Source organism: Cibotium barometz, chromosome 59 (assembly GCF_041138505.1).
Source record: "Cibotium barometz isolate CiBa-2024 chromosome 59, ASM4113850v1, whole genome shotgun sequence".
Taxonomy (NCBI): Eukaryota; Viridiplantae; Streptophyta; class Polypodiopsida; order Cyatheales; family Cibotiaceae; genus Cibotium; species Cibotium barometz.
In genome coordinates, this window is record NC_141104.1 from 23,659,728 (window position 1) to 23,679,112 (window position 19,385).

Below are 19,385 nucleotides of genomic sequence, written 5' to 3' on the forward strand. Positions count from 1 at the left end.
GCTGTCCATATCATCATCCTTTTGCATCTTGCAACTTCTTAGGCTTCTTAGAAGCCTCACCTAATAATCCAAACACATATGTTAGCACAATTATTCTTATCACAAAATGCACATATGTTGTCAAAATATCTCAATTATACTTCTTCTAACATCTACAAAATAGAATAAGCAAATTTTCATCTAACTACGTACCACCCTTGCTTGTTTCTTTGGCAATACTCTAAGATATATCTCTTTCTCATTCTTTGGAAAGTTTTCCTTTGGATAATCTAAGAAAAGAGGATAACATAGATAGAATTATCCCACGGCTCTTGCTTCTACTCCACTATGTACATGGTGTAGGTCTTTCTGCTGAGAAAGCAAAAGGGAGTTTTATAATTTGGACCAACTTTAAGATTGGAATACATGATAGTTGTAACAAAGTGTGGTCTCATATAAATAATGGACCCAGGGCCAATGGACCATGCCCATGGACAATATTAATGATAGTGTGAAAGGGGTGGTTATGTATATATATACCAATGTAAGCCAATATTGGGGCTAATCACTTGAATATGAGAAAATATCCTCTCTCTAAACCTGGGTTAATCGCTTGAATATGAGAAAATACCCTTTCTTCTCTCTAAACCTAGGTTAATTTTGCTAATCTAGGTTAATCTAAGCTAATCCTAGGATAATTTAGATGTTGCTTTCTTTCATCTATTAGAGCTTAGTTTTGGATCCATTTTCATTTTCATTTGAAGAAAAATTTGAAGAACTCTCGAGATTCTTGATTTTCTTGAATTTTGGGTTTCTTGATTTTCTTGGCAATGTTTGCAAGAAATTCCATAGATTTGGTGGTGATGGTGACTAATTCTTGCATTTTCTTGAGCTTTGGAAGAATTTGAACAAATTTTGGACTACTTTGGTAATTTGGACCAAACTTGAGGCAGTGGATCATAAAAATTTAGAGAGCCGAACAAAAAAATTGGAGAAATTTTGCACAAGCAGCATGCTATGGTGATTGGTTTGGAGTGCATTGAGTGGTTCTCACTTCAATGAGATGGGTCATCATTCCAATGGGATGGAATCTCGTCACATGATAGACCACATCACTTCAATGAGTTTGGGGGAAACCATCTTAGACCATTTGAGCATAGACCAAATGATCGTCATCGAGGTGGTGAATGAAGACAAGTTTAAGGGAGTGAAGGACAAGATAACATTTACTAAGTTCAAACGTGAAGGCTTAACCAATGAGGATCTCAAAGAATGGATTGATAAAATGGAGCTTTACTTTGAGCTTAGCCCTTGTAGTGAGTACAGCCCTCGTAGCTTAGCCCTTGTAGGGCCAAGGTGTTATTTTCTACTTTGCATCTAGAAGGCTATACCCATACGTGGTGGTGGCACTTGAATGCTCATGGCTATTTGATCACTACTTGGATGGACTTCAAGAATGAGATGAGGAGAACCTTTATTTCACCCATTAATAGATCAAGGATGGTGGAGAAATGGGATGATTGCTCTCAAATGGGTAATGTCAAGGATTATGGGACATAAGTTCATGTTGTTTTCATTTCATGTGGAAGGCTCGAGTGAGAAGTAAGAATTGAGGAATTTCATTAAAGGAATATAAAACAACATTAAGGTTGATGTGGATGCTCAAAGACCCAGAACCATCAAGGAGGCCATGCTTCTTGTGGAGATCTATGAGGCAAAGTATACACATGGAAGCAGAGCAAGGCATGGGTTTAGGGCTGATTTTGGCACTTCAACTTTGGGCAAGACTTTAAGTGGCTTATCATATGGGTCCTCCTAGATTCCCAACCGTTTATGGAAGAGGTGGAAGAGGAAATTTCAGATTTGGCAATTATTTTTCTCGACCTCCAAATGTTGATGGGAAGCAAGTTGATACAAAAACATCTAACAAGAGCAAGGTTATTATTGGTGAAGACCGCATTAATGACTTGAAGGAAAGGGCTTATGCTTTAATTGTGGTGACAAATGGAACAAGGAACATTGGAAGGTTTGTAAGGCCAAGAAGATGACCCTAAGCATGATTCTCAGCTAACCTTGGCCACGAAAACATTAAGGAGGACATGGATGATTACAAGGAGTGTTTTGAAGATGCCAACAATAAAGTTGAAGATGTAGAGAATGATAGTGAATTCCCTTTTGATCCCGGTGGATCAAAGAAGAGTGAAGTTTATTATGATGATGGATTACCATTGCCTATGTGTGTTCATCATGATGACAACGATAAAATGGCTACCTTATATAATATCTCAAGTGATGCCTATGCTGGCGGTTGCAAAGGGGCAAATAGATTAAGGTTGAAGGCATGCATAAATGGAAGGGTGGCACATGTTTTGATTGATAGTGGGAGCACACATAGCTTTATCAACACAAAATCCATGTGCAATCTCAAATTACAACCCATAGTTTTACCTTTGTGGAATGAACTTCAAGTGGCTAATGGGGCAAAGATAGATTTCACATTGGTATGCAAAGATGTGAGTTTGATGTGCTCACAAGGGATTATACTTTGAAGGTTGATTTACTTGTCTTGGATATGGGTCCCATTGACATTGTTTTGGGATATGATTGGTTGGTAACTCTTGGGTTGTTTTACATGAATTTACAGCAAGGGTATATGAGCTTTTATGCATGGAAATGATGAGATTACATTGACTAGAACTCATGTGCCAAGTATCAAGATGATCAATGCAACACAACTCAAGAGGGAGCTTAAAAAAATGGGATGCATATATGTTTTACAACTTTGCAAGGAAGAAAGCAATAAGGAAAAGGGTAAAGTTATGCATAAAGGTACGAAGGAATTGCTAAAAGAGTATGAAGATGTGCTCCAAATGCCAAAGTGCTTGCCGCCGCCAAAATGGGAGATGGATTATGGGATAGAGCTAAAGCTGCACACCAAGCCTGTTAACAAACCATCCTGTAGATTGTCAAAAGTGGAGAAGGATGAAGTGGGTGGCAAAGCAACTATAAGAGCTTATGGACAAGGGATGGGTTACTCCTAGCCAACAACCTTTTGCATCACTCGTACTCTTGGTCAAGAAGAAGGACGGAACTTTTCAAATTGTGTGAACTATAGGGATTTAAATAAATCTACAATTAAGAATAGATTCCCTATTCCAAGAATTGATGACTTGAAAGGTGCATGTTTCTTCTCCAAGATTGATTTGAGATCAGGGTATGCCATTTGGGTTGTGCAATGCGTCGAAAATGTTTCAAGCCTAATGAATAAGGTGCTTGGACCCTTTATCTACAAATGGGTACTTGTATTCTTCGATGATATCTTGATATATAGCAAGGGGGAGAAAGAGCACTTAATGTATGTAAGGGCTGTTTTGGATACGTTGTGTGGATTTTTATATGGTGCAGCTAGCCACCCCCAACAGGTCTTTGTTTTTACTAGATGCTGTTTTTGCCACTGTACATATGGGTGTTGTTGTGGCTGGAATAAGCACCAGTTTTGTGGCCTTGTACATATGGTTTATGGTTTGCCTATGTACATACGTTTGTGGTTACCTATGTTCATAAGGGGGCTATATGATGTCCGAGAGCTTATGTATTCAGGAGGTGAACATGTGTCCAAAGTGGTGGTCAGTAGGCTCATATGATGGTGTTTGATGTACTCCTTCTATTGTGCTTTACAACTTATCCTTTGAAGTCCATGGCTGTGAGATATGGCTGTTTGAAGTTTGAGGCTATGTGATTGCAGCCTAAATTCCATTGGTTTTAGCTCATTTGGAGGGTATGCAGGTAGATGGATGCTATGTAAGACCACCTGCTTGATGGAGGTTATATGGTGTACGTGTTGTGCTTTACAGCACTCCATTTGGTTGAGTTTGCAGAGAAATATGACCAGTTGAAGGTGGCAAAGTATGCCATGAGGCTGCAACTTTTATTCTAAGTGCCATTATGGGATGGAGAGTCCGATAAAGTGTGGGACCATTCAGTTGTAAAGTGGGTACTATGAGCTTACCGGTGTACTTTCTTGCTCTGGAGTTGAAGCCTGGACACTCAAGTTACAAGCTTGGCAATATTGATGTACAAGAGGGTTGCGCTAATAAGTACATGGCTCTTTTAGACAAAAAAAAAAAAAAAACTTTCCAGAGAGCGTGTTTTTGGGCATTTTAGTGAACCTACCTACCTTCAATGGGGGCATTTTAGTGAACCTACCTACCTTCAACGGGGGTATCTTCCCCTACCGAACTCCGTTTTATGCATATGAGAGTTCTACGGACATCTACTCGAGATGAGCTTCGCAAGGAAGGTGTCGGCTTGGGATGATTGGGATGTGGTTGTCATCTAGGAGGACTTTTGTTGGATGTTCCAAGGGGGTAATCATAAGTTTTTTCTGTCTGGGTGTGTGTATACATCTCAAGGTGTGTGAGGAGGAATATACTATAGAGGCAGTAGATACTCTCCCGTTTTCTTTCTCTCATCCTTTTTGGTGCCCCCACTAAGGATTGGAAGGCAGCTTCAACTAAGAGGTCTACGGGGTGATATCGCTTGTAGATCAACTCAAGGCCTGGCTGGCGAGGCGTTTGAGGTTTTCAAGGGCGGAAAAGGCGAAGATGTGGACAAATTCATACGACATGTCGAGTTGACCACTCTGAAGAGTAATAGAGATGATGATGGATTCAAATTACGTCTTGTGAGCTTGCTAATGGAGGGTGAGGCTCGAGTATGGTACGAAGATACGCTCACCGAGGGGCAAAAAGGTAATTGGGCTCAACTCTGCAAAGCATTAAGAGGAAGATTTGAAAAAGCTGATGCTCCCGAGGAACTATGGAAGGAATTGAGTAGATTGCAGCAAGGAGAAGACCAAGATATCAATGAACAGGTAAACAGGTTTGAAGCTTGCTGGAGGAGAATCTTAAGAGGCCTGGAAGAGAATCAAGTACCTCCTGGTTTCTTGAAGAAGGACAGGTTTGTGTGTCTTTTACATAAGAGCATTAAAGACAAGGTAGAGCTCAAGGATCCAGGAACATATGAAGAGGCTGTGAGGATAGCCAAGGAGCAGTGGAGAAAGAAGATAAGGAAGCAGGAAATGCTGAGTAAAGAAAGGGATGTTCCTTTCCATTATGGCGGATCCCTTGTGCCCTTTGGAGAATTAGTAAAGCCTCTATCTATGGATGTGCATTGTGAAAGAGAGCTTCATGTGGAAGCTCCAAAAGTAGCTGATCCTACTCAAGGTCAAGAGACCCTTCAACAGGAAATACAGAAGTTAACAGACCAAATTGGAAGCCTTAATATTGTTATGCAAGCAATTCAACAACACCAGGTGAGGCGTCCTCAAGGAGAGCGAGCCCCAAGACCTCGCAATGAAAATGTCCAATGTTACAATTGTGGAGAGAGGGGTCATTATTCTCCCCAATGTCCCTTACCAAGAAGAGAGCCAGGTGGTATATATCCCATAGCCCCGAGGCAAAGAAATAATGTGAGAGAGGGCAATGTCAATGTACAGGTACCTCAAGGGCAAGCGCAGCAGCAGAGCAAGGCCAAAATCAAGCCCAGGCACCACCACAGTTTGCTGTTGGGATATTGGAAGCTGTTGAAGAAGGTGATGAGGAGGATGAGGCCGATGTGTTGGCATACAAAAGGAAAAGAGCACAAAAGTCAGAAACTGAAGAGGCCCGTAGGGAAGAAAAGTCAAGAATGAAGACTAGAAAAGACATGGATAAAGGGAAAGCACCAATGGAAATAGGAGAGTCGAGTAAACAAGGTGAAGCTAAAGTAAAGAGGAGAAGAAGGAAGGTCACCATGGACGACTTCCAGCTAGGATAAGGGCAACCTGCTTATAGCCTTTTAGAAGACCTAAAGAAGAAGAAAGCAGATATTACCTATGGCCAGCTTTTAAACTTAAGCCCAAGTGTGAGAAGACATTGGCACAAACTTGCTAGCCTGAAGCGAGTCAAGGTGAAGAAGCCAGAAGCACATGTAGTGCAGCTTCACAAAGTCACTGATGTGTTACCTGTTATAGATGCTTGGGTGCATGGAAGAAGAGTAGACAAGGCCTATATGGATGGTGGAGCACAAGTGTGTGTGATGACTGAGGAGACTATGCATTTGTTGGGGCTAGAACTCACTAGCAGGTCTCTTTTCAGTGTGAGGATGGCAAATAGTAGTCGGGTTAAATGTCTGGGTGTTATACATGATTTGGAGTTAAATGTGTTGGGGCAGCGAGCCACTATGGATATTCATATTATGCCTGCGAAGCTTGGAGCATATCCTATCATTTTGGGGAGGCATTGGTTGATTGGCATGAGATCTCGACATGATTGGTACAGGGGATGTATCGATCTTTTTGTGGATAGGCCCAAGAATAAACGGATCAGGTATGATATGAGGAAAGGTAAGGTACTCGAGATTGATGAGAAGCCAGACATGGAACTTAAATTGCCATCTACTTCACAGGATACCTATGATGATGATTCCAATAGTTCTTCTTCCTATGATGATGATAACATTTACGATCAAAGTCTTCTTGACCTTGATGTGGATGTGTGTGCTATGCAAATATCTTTGGATGATGAAGAAAAAGCAGGTAAAAGTGAGACAAGTGACCCTTATATGGTTGATGATGTGCCAAATGTGCCTAAAGAAGAGTTGATGGCAATGTTGGCTAGTGATTTAACTGATCAGGAAAGAGATGCTTATGAAGCCTTGTTTAACAGGTATCCAAAATTGTTTGCCAAAGACTACACTCAGATGAGAGGGACAAACAGGGTCATTCATGAAATAAAACTCAAGGAAGGTGCCAAACCAGTGGTTCAAAAGATGAGGAGACTTAGCGTGATTCAAAAACAGGTGTTGGAAACAGAAGTCAATAAGCTCTTAAAAGCAGGTTTTATATATCGGGTCGATGATGCGGAATGGATATCGCCAGTGGTTATTGTGCCCAAAAAGGGTAATAAATGGAGGGTGTGCGTTGATTATAAACCTTTGAATGCTGCCACTAAGAGACACCATTATCCTCTTCCATTCCAGGATGAGATTCTAGATAAGGTTGCAGGTGATGAAAGATTTTCAGTTTGTGACGGTTTTAGTGGCTATTACCAAATTATGATAGCTGAACAGGATCAAAAGAAGACTGCCTTCATTACCCCATGGGGTATATATTGCTTCAGGGTCATGCCCTTTGGCTTAGTGAATGCTTATGCAAGCTTTGAAGGCTGGATGGATACAACCTTGGGACCTTATCTAGGAAGCTTTGTAAAGGTTTTCATGGACGACTTCTGTGTGCATATTGACAGGTTGTTACATGTAGAAAAGCTTGACAAGGTTTTTAAAAAGATTGATGAAGATGGGGGTCAACTAAATCCGACAAAATGTAAGATTGCAAGGGCTAGAGTGGTCCTCTTGGGGCATGAAATCAGTGAAAATGGAATTTCTCCAGATCCAGCTAAAGTTGAATGCCTTCTCATGATGGAGAGTCCCAAGAACACCAAGGAACTTATGAGTTTTGTGCAAAAGCTCAGGTACTTATCAAGGTCTTTTTGTATGCTGGCAGAGTATGTGCACCCTTTACAAAAGGCAATGCAAAGAGACCCTTTGGTGTGGATAGAAAAAGAACAGGAAGCTTTTGAAAATGTAAAGGAAAAACTCTCTATTTTGCCCACAATGATGCCTCCATGCTGGGATGAAACCTTCTATTTGAGTTTGAGTGTTGGAAAGCAGGCTATTGGGGCAGTATTGATGCAAAAGGGCAAGAAGCAATCTTATATGAGACCGGTTTACTATGTAAGACAATGTCAACTGTTGGGCAGACTTGGCATGAAGTAGAACAGTTATAGTATGGACCATGGTCTATGCAACAAAGAGACTGAAGTCCTACCTTATTAGTAAACCTTTTATGGTCTTAACATCATGTTCTTTATTGCCTCATGCTCTAAAATATCCAGGTGATAGCCCCAAGCTTCAGAAGTGGATACTTGAGTTGCAGCAGTTTGACATTAATTTTGTTAAGAGAATGTGCGTGCCAACATGGCTGACATGCTTACTTTTAAAGAAATCAATGTCAAAAATAGCACAAAGAAAGAGTTGGAAAAGAAGATTGTGCCTACTTCTGCTATGCATGAGGAATTACAGGATGTGGAAGGCACTTTGTACTTTGATGGGGCTTTTAAGAGAAGCATCGGTAAAGCAGGAATTGGTTTTGTTTTTGTGAACAAAGAAGGTGTGGAAACTTGGTTTGGCAGCCAAGAAGTGAATGTAAAGTCTAATAATGAGGCGGAATATGCTAGTTTATATTTGGGCTTGGAAGAATGTGTGAGAAGATAGGTTAAGAAGCTATTGATTAAAGGTGATGCAATGTTGATCATAAGGCAGGTGCAGGGTACAGGGAAGGTAAACAAAGAAGGTATGAAAGGTTGGTTCTTCAAGGTGCGGAAGCTATTGAAGTCGTTTATAGCCTTTCAGATTTGGCATGTACCTAGAGACAAAAATGTGAGAGCCCATGAACTAGCAAAGGGTGTTTTTATGAGGGATTTGCATGCTTTGCAAGTGCTAGAGCCGAAGTATCTTGGGAGGGAATCCCTTCATGAGAGGAGGAACATGTATTGCAAACTAGCTTTGCAAGAAGGGAGTTGAATTCCAGGCAAAGGCATGCAATCACTAAGAGGGCTTTGCGGTATGTGTTGATTGGTGAGCATTTGTTTCACAAAGGGGTGGATGGCGTTATTCGGAGAGTTCTTCATTTTGATGAGATTGCTACTTGTTTGAAAGCATGTCATGAAGAAGGATGTGGTGGACATTTTGGGGTCAAAATTACGAGAAGAAAAGTTTTAAATGCGCAGCTTATGTGGCCCAGCATGAATAGAGATATTGTGCATTGGTGTAGAAGCTGCCATGAGTGTCAATTGTTTCAGAAAAAAACATTGATGCCAGAACCAATGAGGCACATAGTGAGTTATGGACCCTTTGAAAAGTGGGGTTTAGATGTGATAGGACCCCTACCAGGTACAAGGAATGGGAAACATTACATACTTAGTGCGGTTGATTATATGACCAGGTGGCCAGAAGCAAAAGCTAGTCGGGGTGCTTCTTCAAAGGATATTGGGGATTTTGTATTTAATCACTTATGTTGCAGGTTTGGAGTGCCTCTAGAGCTTGTAAGTGATCAGGGCAGGGAATTCAGAAATGATCTCATGAAAGATCTGGTCAAAAAATTGGAGATCAAACACAGGTTCTCTACTCCCTACCACCCCCAATGTAATGGCCTAGTGGAAGCTTTTAATGGGGTGTTACAGAAAATGTTATTCAAGCTTGTGGAAGAGCGTCCCAAAGACTGGGATACGTATTTGGATAGGGCATTATGGGCATGCAGGGTGACCCAAAAATCTGCTACAGGTTATACTCCTTTCCATTTGGTATATGGTGAAGAGTGTGTGCTCCCAGTCAATGTAATGCTACCATCTTTGGAATTTGTTTTAAAGCATGGTATGGCTGAGGATGAACATGTCAAGGAAAGATTCATTTCTATGCACACCTTGTTATTGAATAGAGAAAGTGCTATTGGCTTCTATGAGCAGTTGGAAGAGCTGACATGTTTAATGAAAAGATTAAGGAGAAAGGGCTGCAGAAAGGTATGTTGGTTTATGAGGTATAACAGTGCTGTGGATTCAACTTTTCAAACCAAGTTTAAAGTGAGATGGGAGGGTCCGTATGTTATTCAAGAGGTGTTTGACAATGGCAGTTATCAGTTGATGGATCTTGATGGAAAGTTACATAAGGCTCGAGTCAATGGTATTAGACTCAAGCCTTATGTCACGAGGATTATGTGATACTACAGTGCATGCATGGAACACTTGAAAGTGTTCCATGCTAGTTGGGGGGGCAAATATGTGTGGATTTTTATATGGTGTAGCTAGCCACCCCCAACAGGTCTTTGTTTTTACTAGATGCTGTTTTTGCCACTGTACATATGGGTGTTGTTGTGGCTGGAATAAGCGCCAGTTTTGTGGCCTTGTACATATGGTTTATGGTTTGCCTATGTACATACGTTTGTGGTTACCTATGTTCATAAGGGGGCTATATGATGTCCGAGAGCTTATGTATCCAGGAGGTGAACATGTGTCCAAAGTGGTGGTCAGTAGGCTCATATGATGGTGTTTGATGTACTCCTTCTATTGTGCTTTACAACTTATCCTTTGAAGTCCATGGCTGTGAGATATGGCTGTTTGAAATTTGAGGCTATGTGATTGCAGCCTAAATTCCATTGGTTTTAGCTCATTTGGAGGGTATGCAGATAGATGGATGCTATGTAAGACCACCTGCTTGATGGAGGTGTATATGGTGTACATGTTGTGCTTTACAGCACTCCATTTGGTTGAGTTTGCAGAGAAATATGACCAGTTGAAGGTGGCAAAGTATGCCATGAGGCTGCAACTTTTATTCTAAGTGCCACTATGGGATGGAGAGTCCGATAAAGTGTGGGACCATTCAGTTGTAAAGTGGGTACTATGAGCTTACCGGTGTACTTTCTTGCTCTGGAGTTAAAGCCTGGACACTCAAGTTACAAGCTTGGCAATATTGATGTACAAGAGGGTTGCGCTAATAAGTACATGGCTCTTTTAGACAAAAAAAAAAAACTTTCCAGAGAGCGTGTTTTTGGGCATTTTAGTGAACCTACCTACCTACCTTCAACGGGGGTATCTTCCCCTACCGAACTCCGTTTTATGCATATGAGAGTTCTACGGACATCTACTCGAGATGAGCTTTGCAAGGAAGGTGTCGGCTTGGGATGATTGCGATGTGGTTGTCATTTAGGAGGACTTCTGTTGGATGTTCCAAGGGGGTAATCATAAGTTTTTTCTGTCTGGGTGTGTGTATACATCTCAAGGTGTGTGAGGAGGAATATACTATAGAGGCAGTAGATACTCTCCCGTTTTCTTTCTCTCAACGTTAAGGGCCAACAACTTGTATGTAAAGGAGAGAAAGTGTACATTTATGATACAAAAGGTTGAGTATCTTGGACACATAGTGAGCAAGGAAGGCATTATGGTGGATCCCAAGAAGGTGGAATGTGTTAAGAATTGGCCCACATCTACAAATACAATTGAATTGAGAGGATTCTTGGGCTTGTCATCACTCTATAGGAGGTTTATTAAGTGATATACTCATATTACCACTCCTCTTACCGATAAGCTTAAGAAAGAAGCTTTCTTTTGGGATGCCATAGCCGATAGGAGCTTCCAAGAGATCAAGGGAATGCTCATATTAGCCCCCATACTTGTATGCCCGAACTTCACGAAGCCATTTCAAGTTGATGCATGTGGAAGAGCCCTTGTGGCTGTTTTGTTTCAAGATCATGGAGTAATTACATTTAAGAGCCAAAAGCTTGATGAAAAAGAGATGGTTATGCATGTCTATGATCAAGAGATGTTAGAAATACTTCATGTGATAAAGAAGTGGCATTATTACTTGTATGGGAGTCACTTCTTTGTGAAGAGTGATCATAGGGTACTTCAATATTTTTTATCTTAACCTACTGATCATAGCTTTAGTAACCATTAGGCCCAAGGCTAATGGACAATGCCCATGGACGATATTAATGACAGTGTGAAAGGGGTGGTCATGTATATATATACCAATGCAAGAAAATATTGGGGCTAATCACTTTACCCTTTCTTCTCTCTAAACCTACCCTAATCTTCATAATCTAGGCTAATCCAAGGTTAATTAAGCTAATATTAAGATAATGTAGATGCTGCTTTCTTTTAATAGTACTTCTATATACCCATGAAAAATTCATGTACCTTAATCTATATTTTATAATGTATCACAGTTAATCCTTTTACACAATGCAAGAATCGATCTTGCAGGGAGATGGAGGGATCGATATTATACAAAGGGAAAGGGAGGGGGGGAGTTAGATGGAGGGAGATAAGTAGAGACAAGAGAGTACGGAGATAGTAAGTACAGAGGTGATGAGCAAAAGGATTTGGACTGAGAGGAGGGGGCTACATAGACGAGAGAAGATTAGAAAAGATCATGACAAAGTTAGGCAGAGGATGGAGAAGAATGTAATAAGATGTCAATATAATACAGAGAGGGGGATGAAAAGGCTTTAGGGTGAGGAGGTGGTGGTGGGATGGAGGTGGCGATGATGGTGGTGGTAGGCTATGGTAGTGGTGGTTTTGGGGGTTGTGGTGGATGGGGAGAAGGTGGTGGTCGTGGATGGCAAGATACATTGTGACACTAAAAGCTCTCTCCACAAAGCTCCTTCAAAACACACACTCATGTGTGTCTACATATAAATGTGTGTGTATTTGTATTGAATGGTCTCATTGTATAGATTGTTGTGTGTACTATATTAGTGTCTATGTGCATGTCTACGTATGAATCTGTGTGTGTGTTTGTATTGATGTGGATGTGTGGTTGTGGATCTATTTCTTTTGTGCCGGTGTTTACTGATTTATTGTTTCAATTTAGGAAGAATCATGTCTAATATTATATTCACGTTGGATATGCGGGAGTGTAACATTCCAGGTTAATATTTTTGAATTTACCTTTTCTATTTATTCAAAGCTAAAATTGCTTGAAACATGCATTATATAACTTAGTTTTCTACAGAGCCACCACTTTGAAGATACACACATATCTTGTTGGCATCATGATTGACGACCATAAAGACGAGTAAGCAAACTATACATAAATCATGTGATTATATGAATATTTATACATTTTATTATATATGTTCATCGTTTTCTATTTTATTTTAAGATTTTACCATTGGTTGATGCCTTTATGGTGAAAGTCATTGATGAGGCCATTCAGCTGTATGGGGTGAGTATGGTGTCTACTTAAGGAGTTCATTTTTCGGACTATTAGTGACCATGAGACCTGTGTTGCCTCTTTTGAGGGGTACTCAATTCCATATGATTGGATCTGACGTAGCTCATACTACACGAGCTTTAGGTTTTGTTGTGTTTTATATAGCAACCTGTTGCACCTAGGACAAAGCACTCATTTGTTTGTGTGGTAAGCGTAATCATCATGTATATTCCTTAATGTTTATGTTTCGTGTTTTTATTAATACTTATGTCTTTGTGTGTAGGTCCACGAAAGACTTTTTTAAGAAAGTAAAAGACATCTACATCAAGTGGTGGAGATGCCTTACCATCTTATGTTGTTGGAAATGATGCATTGCCCTTAGTTGAGTGCTCTCTAAAGCCAAAACTAGATTATGCTTCTCGCACTAACACTAATAGGTAGTTACAATATTACTATAATTAGAGCTTTAGTAGCCAAACCTGGTCAAATTTGGGCACCAACACTAATAGGTAGTTACAATTATAACTATAATTAGAGCTTTAGTAGCCAAACCTGGTCAAATTCGGGCACTGACACTAATAGGTAGTGACAATTATAACTATAATTAGAGCTTTAGTAGCCAAACCTGGTCAAATGCCCGAGCGTCCTATCAAATTTGGGGAGGTAGTGTGGCAAAGCATCTTTGGAAAAAGGCAGGTGGAATTAAAACATGGAGGAGGACTTGTCGCGCTCGGGCTCAGTAGAGCCTGCTGCTAAACAACCCTTGGATGATCCTAACGCCACCACCTCTGATTGGGCCCTTGCCCTTGTACTCCAGCAGCAGGTTGGCAACGCAACCTTCTCTCTCTCTCTCTCTCTCTCTCTCTTTCCTTTTTCTTTGACGTCGCAAAGACTCACAACTGAGTGCGTTTGTAGCTATCCATAGGCATGCATACATGGGAGGGCTACTTAATAGGCATGCATCCATGGGAGGGCTACTCAATCAGTAGCAACCAACTGAAGGGGGCGGGAGTCAATCACACGCCGAGAGCTTCAATAATCTTGTATCCTGCAAGGGGATTCCAATCTCTCGCTGCTATGTATAAACACATCAACAGTCATCTTGTGGATCCCTAGCTCGGCTAGTGTCTTTTTCCCATGTGGATTGCTTTCTTTTCTGCAGACACGCTAGCCAAACCCAGCTTTCGAAGACGGGCTCGCAGTGTGTGGCTTCACGAGGCAGACTAGAAGGCGCACACAATGATGGTTCTTGCCGAGAGAGCTTCAAGAATGGGGAGTCCATACTCTACTCAAAAGGAGGGAGGCGGTCCATGTGAAGGCCGTGCATGTTAATTTTGCTGGCAACCTGTGAGTACCAGGACTTCTTGTGTAAGCTCTGGAAGACTCAAATGCCATCCTTGGGAGGCGGTCTCTGTCCAATGTGTAAAAATGGGAGATGTATGTGATTGTCTGAAAGAGTGCATCAAGAACCAGCGGTGCCACCCCAAACTCGGCCAACACTATCTCGTGGTATAGAGGACTTACTTCTGGTCATTTGGGAAAACATCATCACCTGCCCTCTCCCAAATCAGCCCCATACATCTTTGCTGGTCTCACCAGTGCATTAAAACAACCAACTCTTTGTGCTCGGTTCCTAGAGGTGGGATACACTGTGTCTCCAAGAGGGCCAAGGAAGCATATCCAAGAGAGAACAATGAAAGAAAGTTCTATTAACGTCTTCAAAAGACCAAAGGGTTTATGAGAACAAAAGTGTTACAATGTATCCATGAAGTGACTGGATCATGGAAAAAACATAAAGAGCACCTTGATCGTTGAGAGAGAGAGAGAGAGAGAGAGAGAGAGAGAGAGAGAGAGAGATTCATGTCCAAGACATCTAATGTAATGATGGAATCAACACTATCATGTCCTACCCATAAAGTATAGGGGTCAAATGAAAAGATGGAGCCATTCTATGGACCTTTTGTCATTTGTATTGGTGCCCCTTTACTAGAGTTGTGCTCTCTCTTTGTTAAGCTGACTGGGTTACATTGGGGTGGCTGATGTTCTCTTTTTTCGAGTATGGAAGCTCCCATGTATCTGCTAAAGAGGTCTGAGCTCCATGTCTGCACTGGTGGGCTCTTTATTCATCCCCTTTGTGTCACCCTTTGGGTGATGGATGTAGAACTGCCTCTCTGCTGCTGCAGGTCTCCAAGGTATCTTGTCCCTAGTTTGAGGGTCTTGGGAGTAAGTGGTCCATATTGTTTGCTTTGCATTTCCCTACGTGTAGGAAGAAAGAGCTAAGTAGTGTTTGTGTGGGGTCCACTCAGTGTGAGAAGCAGTAATGTGTGTGGATGCATGTGCGCATGCATCCACAGGAAGAAAGAGCTAAGTAGTGTTTGTGTGGGGTCCACTCAGTGTGTAGAAGCAGGAATGTGTGTGGATGCATGTGCGCATGCTTGCTAAGGCAAGGTAAGTGCCCTAATGAGTTAACACGAAATAGGATGCAGCAAGTGCAATATCAGCACAATGAGCTCCTCTCTCTCCACCTCCTATGTCATTTGCTTTGCATTTCTGGAGTTCCATGTGCTCCCGTGTCATGGCATGTCTCTACATGCAACTGGTGTGATGAGACTTGAGATTCTCAGCTACCCTAAAGATTTACTCAATGCATGACATGTGTTTGGTATTTGGGCATCTGTATAACCCCTGTCTCTGTTGATGTTAGAAAGTGGTCTGTAGTAAGCTCATCTGTGCTGGGAGTGTGGCTGGTTGGACCCACGCATGAATCGTTTGCTTACGATTGAGAGCCTTGCATTCGTTCCCCAACGAGCATGCACACGCCATGTTGATGTGATGCCATCCACTGTTAACACGTGCATGCCAACAGTCTTCCACTCCTTGAGAAACAAGCTGCATGGAGGAGAATAGGGCCAGCCGTGGTAGCCTTTGTCGGCCTTCTATCGCATCTCCCCCATGGTGTGTACTCTATGCAAATATGTGATCAACTGAAATAAAGCATATGTATGGCAAGGGCGAGTGCAAATTCAGCTAAAGTAACAAGATGCCGGATGGTGGGCTTGGTGCAAATGAGACCAGACAGCAGGGGTCTCTCCCTGTGGCTCCACTTTGGAGATGGGAGATCTATTGCATAGAAAGGTGCCTCATACAAGGCTGCTAGCCTGATGAGTGAGTCAATGATTACGGGCCTGCTGGAAATGTGCTTGGAAGCTTTGTTGCTCGAAGTGTGCTAGTGATGCATCTAGGAGAGAGTGAGAGAGAGATATATTAACGTCTTCAAAGACCCAGAGGGTCTATGAGACCAAAAAGGTGATAGAATGTGCAGCAGAAGAAGGGAAAGTGGAAACACAGGAGAGAGAGTGAGAGAGAGATGGAGAGGAAACACAGGTAGAACCTGCTCTCAATATCATCATCCAAAGGAATACATGTCCTGAGCAAGAGGGGAGAAAACCTTGTATGTGAGGGACTGCAGCAAACAATGCTAAGCAAGCAGTGAAGAATGAGGGAGGCAAGCCAGCTATATATATGCCCATATGAAGGCAATTGACTAGGGAAAAAGGTCCTCCAGCATTAGGGAAAAAACCCCAAGACTCCATAAAATGGGGAATAATATGGGAAAACATATGTGAGGGGTGACTAGTCCCTCTAGCTAACATGTTCAGCCCTAGAGGCTAAAATAAGACACCAAACATGAATCCAGCAACAAGAAGATGATGTCTAACACCCCCCTCTCAGCACCGCATACTGAGTGAACTCCAAGAAGCCAGAGATGCCGTCCTCGATCAAAGATGAAAGACTGTAGAAACAGGTACCAGGAAAGCTCCACAAGCAATCTCCTCCGCAACTCAGCTACAAAAGCAACAGAACAAGCTGTGAGGTACACCGCTCCTCTGGAGGAAAATAACCAAGTAGGCTGTGATGTGCTACTCCAAATAATGGTTCCAAACCCAAGTGTAAGAACACTCCCCGAAGTTAAATGTCGTGTATCCAGCCTGGAGAAGGTATGAAAAACCTCAAAACCAACCAAGATCAGATCTTGTAGATAATCAAGCCTGGGAGAAGCAGGTTGCTCCTTACTAGAACCCTCCAAAGATATAGAGTCAATCTGCTTCAACTCTGTACCAAGAGTAGCCAAATGCTGTAAAAAAGCATCCTCTGAAAAGGTCGGCATCGCAAGATGTAAAGACACTATGGTCCATCTGCTCAAACTCCGTACCATGAGTTGCCCAATGCTGTATATAAGCACACTTCACTGAGGTGGGCATCGCGAGATGAGAGGACTCCACATCCCCCTCTGAAAAAAAGAAGTCGTCAGATTGGTACAAGCCCAACCTGATTTTGATCCAAATCCAAAAAACTCTGGAAGTACCACTATGCCCCCGGCACGGTTAGCAACCACAGATCCAAAGCATCCCACTGGGTCCAAAAAACCATCCTCCAAAACAACAAACCTGCACACCGCAGTAAACCAAATGCAGAACGGGCAGGGGGAGGGGCATCCTTAGAAGCATCACAAAGAGAGGCAAAGGTAGACGACTCACAATGAGGAAGGGAAGCAGAAATATAAACTGCAGGGGTAACAAAGTCCTCAAGAGCATCACTGAGAGCAGAAGACTGTTCCATAAGTAGAATCAGATCCTAAGAATCAGCAACAAATATGTGATCCATGTGAAAGGATAACACCTCACAAGCAAAACACCCTCCTTGTTCTGCAAACACTGCAAAGAACAGAGGCTCGGACAAAATAAACTCTGCTCAGGATCTCTGGAAAGATCACTGCTCTCCTCCAAAATCTGTAAACTCCTGTCAAAGAAGAAAGTCTCTACAGATACAAAACAGCTCCCAAAACTGATCCTCAAGTGAAGTAGCTAGAGATGGGCCCCCTCTGAGTGTAGAATCAAATCAGCAAATTAGGAGAAAAAACGCAGCATTTAGGCTGCTGCTGTCTTGCATAGAATAGGTGGCCAGCACGCGGGGGGGGGGGGGGGGGGGGGGGGGGGGGGGATGGTGCTGAATACTGAAGACTTGCTGCAAAACTGCTGTAGACAACCACCTGAAAAAAACGCAGCACTCTAGGTGTTGCTGCCCTGAAAATAGAGTAGAAAATAGGTGAATCTCAGGGATCAAAACTTGTAAAGGATGACCAATAGCTACAATGGAGAAGACGCTTGGAAGAGGCAGGTGACCAGCAGCAATTTTAAGAAAAAAAATGCAGATCTGTCCATCTGCAGAAAAACGCAGCCAGGAGGGAGAGGAGGGAGCATCCAACATTGTAGATCACCGGCGCTTTGATACCATGATAGAATGTGCAGCGGAAGAAGGGAAAGTGGAAACATAGGAGAGAGAGTGAGAGAGAGATGGAGAGAAAACATAGGTGAGAACTTGCTCTTAATATCATCATCCAAAGGAATACATGCCCCGAGCAAGAGGGGAGAAAACCTCCTATGTGAGGGACTGCAACAAACAATGCTAAGCAAGCAGCGAAGAATGAGGGAGGCAAGCTAGCTATATATATGCCCATATGAAGGCAGACGACTAGGGAAAAAGGTCCTCCACAACTAGGGAAAAAAGCCCAAGATTCCATAAAATGGGGAATAATATGGGAAAACATGTGTGAGGGGTGACCAGCTCCTCTAGCTAACATGGTCATCCCTAGAGGCTAAAATAGGACACCAAACATGAAGCCAACAACAAGAAGATGATGTCTAACAAAAGGTAGTACAACGTATCCATGATGAATCTGAACCATGGAAAAGAAAGAGAGAAAAGAAAAGAAAAGAAAGATATATTAAGCGTCTACTAAAGACCCAATGGACCTATGAGACCAAAGTGATACAATAATGTCCATGGCATATCTCATCGTGGAATGGAAAATAAAACACAAACAAAACATAAACATAGCTCTCTCACAGAGAGAGAGAGAGAGAGAGAGAGAGAGAGAGAGAGAGAGAGAGAGAGAGAGAGAGAGAAATGAAATGAAATGATATATTAACGTCTTCAAAAGGCCAAAATGACCTATGAGACCAAAAAGGTTACAACAATTGGTGGATCTGATACAATGTCTGTGTAAGAAAAGCTAAAAACAACTAACTGAAACTGAAATAACTGTGAGGAAAAGTACGGTACTAGGAGCTCCTAATGGATAACATCTGGGAGGAAAACTCTAGCAACAAAGGTAAGCATCATACACATCACTATCCAAAGATGTCTCTCATCGGTCGATGGTGGCGGATATCCTCAATGTCCTCCATGGTGAGTACTCTGACTGGACGTCTCCCATGCCGTGCTAGTATGGTCCTAATCCTCTGTTGTAGTCTCCGCCGGTGTCGAGATGGGCCTCTCATCTTGGGGCGCCTGGACCGCCCCAGCTCTATAGCCCGATCAATCAGTGTACCTCTAGTGCGGCTATACTCTGGGGCTAGTTGCAATGCCTGCTGGCCTGACTACTCAATCTCTGGTCGAAAGAAGTCTGTAATCTGCCTCTGTAGGTGTGTCTCCCTCTGTGATCCCGTCCCTCTCAAGAGACCCTCTCTATGTCTACGAAGCTCCAGCAAGTATAATCCGAGGCATCTCTGATCCTGGTATCTCATGACTCTAGAAAG

At 42.3% G+C, this 19,385-nt stretch overlaps 2 protein-coding genes across 2 annotated transcripts in view; both read left to right on the plus strand.

Moving 5' to 3' along the window:
* The first annotated feature begins 1,784 nt into the window (after positions 1–1,784).
* Positions 1,785–5,796, plus strand: LOC147605626 (uncharacterized). The gene is made up of 3 exons (XM_086793632.1): positions 1,785–2,005; positions 4,525–5,348; positions 5,477–5,796. The coding sequence occupies exons 1-3, from the start codon at positions 1,785–1,787 to the stop codon at positions 5,794–5,796; spliced, it is 1,365 nt and encodes a 454-aa protein (XP_086649758.1).
* A 7,655-nt stretch (positions 5,797–13,451) lies between these two features.
* Positions 13,452–19,385, plus strand: part of LOC147605627 (uncharacterized) — a 56,286-nt gene continuing 50,352 nt past the window's right edge. The window contains exon 1 of the mRNA XM_086793561.1: positions 13,452–13,609. Within this exon, the coding sequence (XP_086649687.1) occupies positions 13,496–13,609 (114 nt within the window). The 5' untranslated portion in view covers positions 13,452–13,495. The remainder of the gene's footprint in view (positions 13,610–19,385) is intronic.